Source organism: Oncorhynchus masou, chromosome 31 (genome assembly GCF_036934945.1).
Source record: "Oncorhynchus masou masou isolate Uvic2021 chromosome 31, UVic_Omas_1.1, whole genome shotgun sequence".
NCBI lineage: Eukaryota > Metazoa > Chordata > Actinopteri > Salmoniformes > Salmonidae > Oncorhynchus > Oncorhynchus masou.
In genome coordinates, this window is record NC_088242.1 from 24,831,819 (window position 1) to 24,842,298 (window position 10,480).

The 10,480-nt window shown below is 45.1% G+C and overlaps 1 protein-coding gene across 4 annotated transcripts in view; it reads right to left on the reverse strand.

Moving 5' to 3' along the window:
- LOC135523625 (putative sodium-coupled neutral amino acid transporter 10) overlaps positions 1 to 8,165 on the reverse strand; it is a 29,609-nt gene extending 21,444 nt beyond the window's left edge. The window contains exons 1-5 of one of the 4 annotated variants that reach the window (XM_064950425.1): positions 7,953 to 8,165; positions 7,474 to 7,762; positions 6,974 to 7,137; positions 6,740 to 6,833; positions 1,721 to 1,864 (exon numbers count right to left, since the gene is read on the reverse strand). In XM_064950425.1, the coding sequence (XP_064806497.1) occupies positions 1,721 to 1,864; positions 6,740 to 6,833; positions 6,974 to 7,137; positions 7,474 to 7,569 (498 nt within the window). In that variant the 5' untranslated portion in view covers positions 7,570 to 7,762; positions 7,953 to 8,165. Of the gene's footprint in view, positions 1 to 920; positions 1,046 to 1,720; positions 1,865 to 6,739; positions 6,834 to 6,973; positions 7,138 to 7,473 lie in introns of all 4 variants that reach the window. The other 3 variants (XM_064950424.1, XM_064950422.1, XM_064950426.1) reach the window with 3 other exon arrangements.
- Positions 8,166 to 10,480: the final 2,315 nt, after the last annotated feature.

The window sequence follows — 10,480 nt, forward strand, 5'->3', positions numbered from 1 at the left end:
CTTCTTAATATAAATCCACATATTTTCTATATTATACTATTTGTAAGTGTAACTTGCTCTTAGTTGGCCTTAGGAAACTGCAAATATGCCTAAAGGTTATCTGTTAGCTCCTAATGCTAACCCACTTGTTCTTAATGAGAGACAGCTTGTTCTTAATCAAAGAGGAAAAGGTGAAGAAGATTCTAAATGTTTTGTATGAATGCACCTATCCATTTAAATCTAATTAGGTTCCCATGGGAAAGACTGACCAACACTTTGGTTCCTGCTCTGTCACAACCATCTCCTCCCTTACTTTTCATTTGTTGTCATGCGAAACGGAACTGCATTCCAAGTGCCCACTGTTTTCCAACCATAAAATCATTATTCAATTTCTATGATTCCAACAGTTTAACCAAGTGTTTTGATCAATAATCGCAAGTAAAATAGCAATATTTGGTGCAAAAATAGCAACTTGATTTTTACTCATTTCGTGCAGCCCAACCAACTAAAATGCAGAATTTAAAGACTGATCAAGAAAATAAATAAATATTTCAGAGGGGCAGATGTTTTGATCGGTACGGCATTTACTGTCTGTAGTTGATTCCCATATCCAGCTCCAGAGGACCAGAGAAAGAGAGCTCCATGAGCATCCTCCACATCAGAGGATGGCAGTTTGGGGGGACAGGGGTTGAACAATCAATAATTGTGCACCCCCTTTCCTCCAAACCATAGACACACAAACAACCTAAAGACAAACAAAAATGAATTTGAAGAGGGGAGAGGAAATGGAAATGCGAGGATTGGATTGGAGATTGAGAGGGAGGATGCTATTACTTTTAGGAGGTGGTAGGTGGGTTGGGGATTGAATTTTGTCCCCTTAGCGTCGGAGTTGATACCTTCCCCCAGGTCGGAGTTCAAGGATTGTTTCCATGGTTACTTACGGGTGACAGCAGAAGGTGGTGGCGATAATGGGCAGGCACTGTATGACGCCCCTGACCCGCCACAGGTGTACGCGCTCGAACCAGGAGCCTGAGATCAGGCCGTAACGCAGAGAAGACATGACTATCTACAGCAGCCAGCCAGACAGCAGTCAGCAGCAACACAGGAGAGGAGAGAAACAGTCACAAGGGAGAGGAAGGTAGAGAGAATCGTAAAGGAGGTGTCAGAAAGGAAGGGGGGGTCAGGAACGGCAGTGATAGAGAAAGAAGTAGGAGAGGAAGGGAGATACATCAGTTAGAGGGTTAGTGGTCTGGAACAAGGTGGGTGGAGGTCAGGGCCAGGACTGGTTCTAATCCCAGACACAACAGTACTCCAACTCACAGTTGTGTTCAGTAGAGATGTCATGGTTTTACTACAGGAGGTTGGGGCAGAGCACAGGATAGCCAAAGAGGCTACACTATACTACAGTAGCAGTACTAAAGGCTAACTGTGTAAGCAGTGCAAATACTACAGAAATTCACAGAGCCATTGACAATAACATCAACATCAATACAGTTTCGCAATAGTGTCAAAGAAAAGGCAAGGGAGTCACAATGTCAACAGTCATTATTCTATCAGTGTGAAACAGGAATTAGAAACACATATCATCATGATAGAGGAGCCATAATTCTTTGTAAAAACCTATCGAGTAAAATGTATATTAGCAAAACTCTTAACATTTTACCCATCTGAGTATGGCCCTCTTACACCTGCTGCAGGCAGCCCTGTACCCCTTCCCCTACCCGTGTGGTTTTGATCTCACCGTGAACATGAAGAACGTGTAAAACATGAGGGCCATGGCAGAGAAGGACTGGATGGATGACATCAGGTTCCTCTGCAGACTGAGAGGCAGCACGATGAACAGAGACACCGTGATCAGCAGCAGCACACGGAAACCAAATGACACCTGCGGAGGGCGAGAAAGGACACAATCTCTAACCAATCATACCACGCAATCAATCGGTTCGAACAAATCAGCAACAGTACAAGGAAACCAAGTGTTGTGCAAAAAGTACCATTTGAGTTGTGGAGACAAGAGGCAACGCGACACATTTATTCAATCATTTGAAGAAGAACCATCCCCTATTTTATGAAGATTGAGCCATAGCCAGCCACCTACAGTGCATTCTGAAAGTATTCAGACCCCTTGACTTTTTCCACATTTTGTTACATTACAGCCTTATTCTAAAATGGATCAAATTGTTCCCCCCCCTCCCCTCATCAATCTACACACAATACCCCATATAGACAAAGCAAAAACAGGTTTTTAGAAATGTTACCAAACGTATTAAAAAAAATACAACATTTAAATATCATATTTACACAAGTATTCAGACCCTTTACACAGTACTTTGTTGAAGCATCTTTGGCAGCGATTGCAGCCTCCAATCTTCTTGGGTATAACGCTACAAACTTGGCACAACTGTATTTAAAGAAGTTTCTCCCATTCTTCTCTGCAGATCCTCTCAAGCTGACAGGTTGGATGGGGAGTGTTGCTACACAGCTATGTTCATGTCTCTCCAGAGATGTTCGATCGGGTTCAAGTCTGGGTTCTGGCTGGGCCACTCAAGGACATTCAGATACTTGTCCGAAAGGCCACTCCTGCATTGGCTTGGCTGTGTGAACCTTCACCCCAGTCTGAGGTCCTGAGTGCTCTGGAGCAGGTTTTCATCAAGGATCTCTCCGTACTTTACTCCGTTCATCTTTCTCTTGATCCTGACTAGTCTTCCAGTCCCTGCCGCTGAAAAACATTGACAGCATGATGCTGCCACCACCATGCTTCACTGTAGGGATGGTGCCAGTTTTCCTCCAAACATGATGCTTAGCATTCAGGCCAAAGAGTTCAATCTAGGTTTCATCAGACCAGAGAATCTTGTTACTCATGTTCTGAGAGTCCTTTAGGTGCCTTTTGGCAAACTCCAAGTGGGCTGTCATGTGCCTTTTACTGAGGAGTGGCTACTGTCTGGCCACTCTACCATAAAGGCCTGATTGGTGGAGTGCTGCAGAGATGGTTGTCCTTCTGGAAGGTTCTCCCATCTCCACAGAGAAACTGGAGCTCTATCAGAGACCATCGGGTTCTTGGTCACCTCCCTAACCAAGGCCCTTCTACCCCGATTGCTCAGTTTGGCCGGGCGGCCAGTTCTAGGAAGAGTCTCGGTGGTTACAAAGTTCTTCCATTTAAGAATGTTGGAGGCCACTGTGTTCTTGGGGACCTTCAATGCTGCAGAAATGTACACTTCCCCCAGATCTGTGCCTCGACACAACAGTGTCTCAGAGCTCTCCCCACAATTCCTTCGACCTCATGGCTATATAGACAGGTGTGTGCCTTTCCAAATCATATCCAATAAACAGAATTTACTCCAATCATGTTGTAGAAACATCTCAAGGTTGATCAATGGAAAAAGGATGCACCTGATCTCAATTTTGAGTCTCATAGCAAAGGGTCTGAATACTTATGTTAATAAGCTATATGTTTTAAATATATATATAAGCAATAATGTCAAAAAACCTGTTTTCACTGTCATTATGGGGTATTGTGCAAAAAATGATGAGGAAAACAATATTGAATCAATTTTAGAATAAGACTAATGTAACAACATGTGGAAAAAGTCAAGGGATCTGAATACTTTCCGAATGCACTGTACATTAAGCAGGCATTGATTGCTAATGCGTTTTCAAGTGTAACACCCTATGAAAACACAACCCGCAGACACACAGAAATCACAGAGGCTGTCACCCATCTATCATATAGCCAAAGAGATGACTCATGTCTACACTTACGTTTACATGCACACTAGTAATTCTATATTAAACGGATTATGGCACTAGGCCGAGTATGGCATTAGACACGTAAACACCTTACTCTGCTTATCTTAATCTGCCTAAATCATAATCAAAGTAAGTGTACACCAATTAAAAGCACAAGCTTCCTTCTTCTTTTGTGCATGTGACACATGAACATTAAAACCAAGAATGAAGTGAGTTCAGTAAACTGAATGCATTAATCTTAGAAATGTTTTTTAAATAGAAACTTTATATGTCCAAACTCAGAATCAAATAGGCTACCCTGACTTCAGATGTATCCATGTAAACAGAATCATTAGGGAAATCAGTATTCTTGCAAATAATGTAAATGTTTAAATCTGATTATTCACAATAATCATAGTGTGCATGTAACTGTAGACAGCTTCAAGAAGATAAAAAAAAAAAAAAAAAAATAAGAAGCTGGACAGGAGATAAAAGACTGCATTTCTCCCAAGTCGCCATGCCAACACTATATAACAAAATGGAGAAGTTGAAACAGAGTTCACACATGTTGTTTACCACCGAGCCCTACATTCCTTTGAAACTACACTTGAGTAGTTTCAACTGAAAGGTCGGTGCTTGCAAACATCATAGGCCATCGCGTTGTTGACTGGACCAAACGCGGTAAAGGCCATCGCGTTGTTAAACTGGACCAAACGCGGTAAAGGCCATCGCGTTGTTGACTGGACCAAACGCGGTAAAGGCCATCGCGTTGTTGACTGGACCAAACGCGGTAAAGGCCATCGCGTTGTTGACTGGACCAAACGCGGTAAAGGCCATCGCGTTGTTGACTGGACCAAACGCGGTAAAGGCCATCGGGTTGTTGACTGGACCAAACGCGGTAAAGGCCATCGCGTTGTTGACTGGACCAAACGCGGTAAAGGCCATCGCGTTGTTAAACTGGACCAAACGCGGTAAAGGCCATCGCGTTGTTAAACTGGACCAAACGCGGTAAAGGCCATCGCGTTGTTAAACTGGACCAAACGCGGTAAAGGCCATCGCGTTGTTAAACTGGACCAAACGCGGTAAAGGCCATCGCGTTGTTGACTGGACCAAACGCGGTAAAGGCCATCGCCTTGTTGACTGGACCAAACGCGGTAAAGGCCATCGCCTTGTTGACTGGACCAAACGCGGTAAAGGCCATCGCCTTGTTGACTGGACCAAACGCGGTAAAGGCCATCGCGTTGTTGACTGGACCAAACGCGGTAAAGGCCATCGCGTTGTTGACTGGACCAAACGCGGTAAAGGCCATCGCGTTGTTGACTGGACCAAACGCGGTAAAGGCCATCGCGTTGTTGACTGGACCAAACGCGGTAAAGGCCATCGCGTTGTTGACTGGACCAAACGCGGTAAAGGCCATCGCGTTGTTGACTGGACCAAACGCGGTAAAGGCCATCGCGTTGTTGACTGGACCAAACGCGGTAAAGGCCATCGCGTTGTTGACTGGACCAAACGGTAAAGGCCATCGCGTTGTTGACTGGACCAAACGCGGTAAAGGCCATCGCGTTGTTGACTGGACCAAACGCGGTAAAGGCCATCGCGTTGTTGACTGGACCAAACGCGGTAAAGGCCATCGCGTTGTTGACTGGACCAAACGCGGTAAAGGCCATCGCGTTGTTGACTGGACCAAACGCGGTAAAGGCCATCGCGTTGTTGACTGGACCAAACGCGGTAAAGGCCATCGCGTTGTTGACTGGACCAAACGCGGTAAAGGCCATCGCGTTGTTGACTGGACCAAACGCGGTAAAGGCCATCGCGTTGTTGACTGGACCAAACGCGGTAAAGGCCATCGCCTTGTTGACTGGACCAAACGCGGTAAAGGCCATCGCGTTGTTGACTGGACCAAACGCGGTAAAGGCCATCGCGTTGTTGACTGGACCAAACGCGGTAAAGGCCATCGCGTTGTTGACTGGACCAAACGCGGTAAAGGCCATCGCGTTGTTGACTGGACCAAACGCGGTAAAGGCCATCGCGTTGTTGACTGGACCAAACGCGGTAAAGGCCATCGCGTTGTTGACTGGACCAAACGCGGTAAAGGCCATCGCGTTGTTGACTGGACCAAACGCGGTAAAGGCCATCGCGTTGTTGACTGGACCAAACGCGGTAAAGGCCATCGCGTTGTTGACTGGACCAAACGCGGTAAAGGCCATCGCGTTGTTGACTGGACCAAACGCGGTAAAGGCCATCGCGTTGTTGACTGGACCAAACGCGGTAAAGGCCATCGCGTTGTTGACTGGACCAAACGCGGTAAAGGCCATCGCGTTGTTGACTGGACCAAACGTGGTAAAGGCCATCGTGTTGTTGACTGGACCAAACGCGGTAAAGGCCATCGCGTTGTTGACTGGACCAAACGTGGTAAAGGCCATCGTGTTGTTGACTGGACCAAACGCGGTAAAGGCCATCGCGTTGTTGACTGGACCAAACGTGGTAAAGGCCATCGCGTTGTTGACTGGACCAAACGTGGTAAAGGCCATCGCGTTGTTGACTGGACCAAACGTGGTAAAGGCCATCGCGTTGAGTAACTGGACCAGACTCCAATGTTTTGGTCACAGGCTGCACCTTGCAATAAGTAGGCTACGTGTTAAGATGTTTTTAAAGCAATTTGACTTCATTTAAATTATAACAATGATTGGGCCTACTTATACATAATTACACAATCATAAGCTTTATATTCCATTGGTTAATATGTAGGTGAAATAATCCTATCTGCTATCATATGTATAACATATTTATTTAATTTGTTTTTTATTCAGTTAGCACGGTATGTATTAATTCATATGATCTCATTTTAGAAGTGCTGTCCTCTACCCAGACAATTGTATTAACCATGGCTGATGGAATTACCAAGCTTTTAAAAATAGCAATTCATAATCGCAATATCTGGCCCAAAACATGTGCACTTGGGTATTTTGTCCAAATCATGCAGCCCTATTGTATTCTCTGATTGCTTCTGTAATTCAAAACTCTTGACTCCTACCGGTAGGCCCAACAATTGGGCGAAGAAATTAGAGCCCAGGTCAGCGATGACGACATAGAAGGCAATACAGGTCCCCAACATCAGACCTATCATACTGTAGAGGAAGAGCGGGAGAGACCAAGAGGAAGTGGGAGGAAGAGGGAGAGAAATTCAGATATTAGCATTTGATCAAGGCTCTAAAGACACAAAACATACATCAAAACAGTATTGGCTCTCAAAGGAAAGGACACATACCTGGTCTCCACCAGTGTTTTGCCTGGTTTGCCGTAGGCATGGAAAGCTAGGCCAGCATAGGTCCTGCGTTTGGTGCTGTTAGCCGTGTGGACCAGAAACATACACGACTGGTGGGTCATCCACGAACAGAAGAACAGCAACAAAGTCCCCAGCACTATCCCACACTAGGGCGAGAGAAGCAGAGACAGAGAGGGTTAATTTCAAAACTGCAAATATGGCAACTCTGTCATACACATTTCAGTTTGACAGGGGGGCATGATGGGGGCCTAAAACTGCAATTCGGTACAAAGATGTCAAGATCAGCATAAAGCATGAGGTGCACAGCCTGTACAATGCACCTGTTAAGGCGCGTGGAAAGGTAAACACGGAACAAATGTTCACTCATTACCTGCCGTCACACTAGTAGCTTATCGTGAGTTCAAAGTCGCTACACACGATAAGATAAACTACATCTGCAATGGAATAATCGTGTGACCGGTGTAAGATAGCGGAAAACGTACCTGTTTGAAACAGAACGGCATGGTCAGAACGCTCACTCCAACGATGCTGTTGACCACGTTCATGATCAAACCCCAGTTTGAAGCCGCCGCCGTCATTTTGAATGTGTAGGTTTTCTTCACCACACAAAAAAACGTTCAATACTACGTAGAGAAATGACCACTGTAAAGTTGCGGCCGTTATTTGGTCCAAGTAACGATGATGACAGTAGTTGAATCCGTCCGATTCTGCTTTACTTTTTCCAAAGCGTATCCTTTTCAAGAGCTATGTGACGTGGCGCTAGTAGGATAGCTAGAGAAACCAAAACATTCCGAACAGGCAAACTAGATCATTCAGCTAAAATACATGTAGTTATATTTCATTTCACGAAATAAAATACATTTATCTGCATCGTGCATGTACGTTCAAAATTAAAAATTGACAGCTGAAAGGAAATCGAGCTTTTGTTGTTGCAAAAACTTTGTTCAACACATACCCTAACCTTAACAGTTTTCGATTCCCTTGATGTTGAAGCTTATGTTGTCATCGATGACTCGTCCACTTGGTTAAAATAGACTGTTATCAATTTATATCCATCACATAACGCTATAAAGTTTTATTTTCATATTTACCATGAGGTAAACAACTACAAAAGCTACGGAAATCACTATTTCCTGAACGTGTACACAGGAAGTATGAATCTGGCTCTTACTCTTCTTCGTCTTTAAGGTTTAATGACAGACTACACCTATTGGTGTATTGCCGCCACCTACTGTATGGATTCTGAACGATGAATAATAAATATCCATTGCGGGAAAATACCAACGTCATATACAATACAAACAAAATAAATCCCCAACCCCACTCCAGGTGCCTGTGTGGAAGGAACATTCATCGACAGGATTCCTTGTAATGCCTCTGCTGTACATTCGCGGAGTCCCGCACTCACAACGATGCATATTTTCTCTGATTTTTTCTTTGTTAGAGCTGTGCAGTTTATTACCAATGCATCTGGCTCATATTATACCCAGAGATACTTTTGAGTGCATGGGAAAGTTCTTTGAAATCGTATTAACGCCCAATGTGTAAATTGTCCATACGTCGCACGATGCATTCTGGGCTATTTTGGGACAAGGCGAGTTCTCCTTCAAAGAGGCAATTGGGAGTCAATTTGGCGCTTGCTTAGAAACCCAACATTAGCATGAAATTCGGGAACAAGGAGTACAACATTACACATCTTTTCCGAGATGTAAGATAACTATCTTATTCCCTGTAATATCGTATAGCTTTGGAATCGTGACATTACGTACTTTCGTGGAAAATAGTGAAGTTTCTCGACTCCTGACTTTTGAGAAAGGATTGCGTGACGGAGCATGACTATAGTCTGCTGGGTGGGGTGTTATACTGTCTTATTCATTGCAGTTGGGATTCCTATCTCTTTTTGTCGTTGAATCGTGACAAGACTGTTCATGATACGCTTGGGCGTTCTCTAGCGGCCAGGCGTGTTACAGCATTTCGGAAAATTAGCGTCCCTCGATCCAACCAATGAACTGTGTTGGCGCAGCCGCGACCATATGAAAAACCTTCAGGCAGAGAATAGACAATCTTATTTTATGGTGTTTATTATGCATGTGATTAATTGTACTGCACACACAAACAAAAAGTCCAACAAACTGGCCTTAATAGTATCTGCGGCTGAGAGGTTTTGAGGTTTCCAGGACTTCACTGCCAAAACATTGCAAAGATTACTGTCCAAAGATATAGCGCCAAGTCAATTTTTTAAAACTGCATTGTTGGTTAAGGGCTTGTAAGTAAGCATTTCACTGTAAGGTGTTGTATTCGGTGCATGTGACAAAGGGATTTGATTTGAAGATGCTCTTCCTTCTCAGGCACCAGATGGGTGTTGGCAGTTGAATCTGAATAAAGGACTACATTGAGTTTAGTTTAGTTTACTTTTATGTTAATTATTTTTTGCTGATATACAGCCAAAACAGTAGACGGAGGCATGAACCTATAGCATTTGTTTGCAGACCACAGTAATATCAAAGAAGAAGAACCCATACAGTAGGCCAATAGGTGTAGTATGACATAAAACTTTAAAGAAGAATAGATGCTCTTTTGCTTCAGATTCTTTGCTTCAGTTTTGTGTATTCCTTCCAAATGTTACAGTTATGACTGGGCGAAAGGAAGACGATCCTATAGGCTAGATCTGTGGTTAGGGTAACTTCCCTGAGCCCGAGTGGTTATTGTGTCATCTGACCAGGCAGGTGTGGGACCAGAGGAGGGGGATGACCCGAGCACTTTACCCCAGTAAGAGCTCTGTTGAAGGGGGATTTGAAAGGCAGGGATCCGATAGAGCTTTCGGTGGTGGGAGAGGGAAGGAGAAAGAGTGTGTGTGTGGGTGCATGCGCAAGTGTATGTGCGTCACGGAGGTATGGGGAGGTTAAGACACGAAAAGCCTGGCCATTGTGCTCCAGTGACCCCTTAAAATCAATGTGACAGACTGGTTGATTGGCTGGAGGGTCCTGGCTGTCCACACCTAATCCCTCAAGGTAGGCCCAAGGCCTCGGTTGGGATACGGCTGGGGTCTGAGGGAGTGTGTGTGTGTGTGCTTGCATGCAATGAGGCCGGCAGGAGATGGGTACATGAAGGTATGGAAGGCAGTTACCTTGCTAAGACTGGCGGGGGCAGGACCAGGTACATGGCCAGCAGTTGTAGTTAGGGGCATTTTTCTGGGGACACATTTCAGGGCAGATTCGGGAGGATAATCCAGTCGGGGTGAAATTAGACACAGGCATCTGGATTTGACCTACTGACCTCTGTAGGTGACCCTAGGTCGCGGTGGGGTCGCGGGACACAAAGCAGAGTGCTGACCCCTAAGAGGTCAAGCATGCAGACCGCTGAATGGAGGCCTTTCTGGGGCCAGGCATGCACACGATTTCCCATGAGCACCGGGGCTTGAGGTCCTAGGTCTGCCCAGGAAACCAGTGGAGGGAGGGAGGGAGGGAGCGAGGGAGAGGGAGAGAGAGC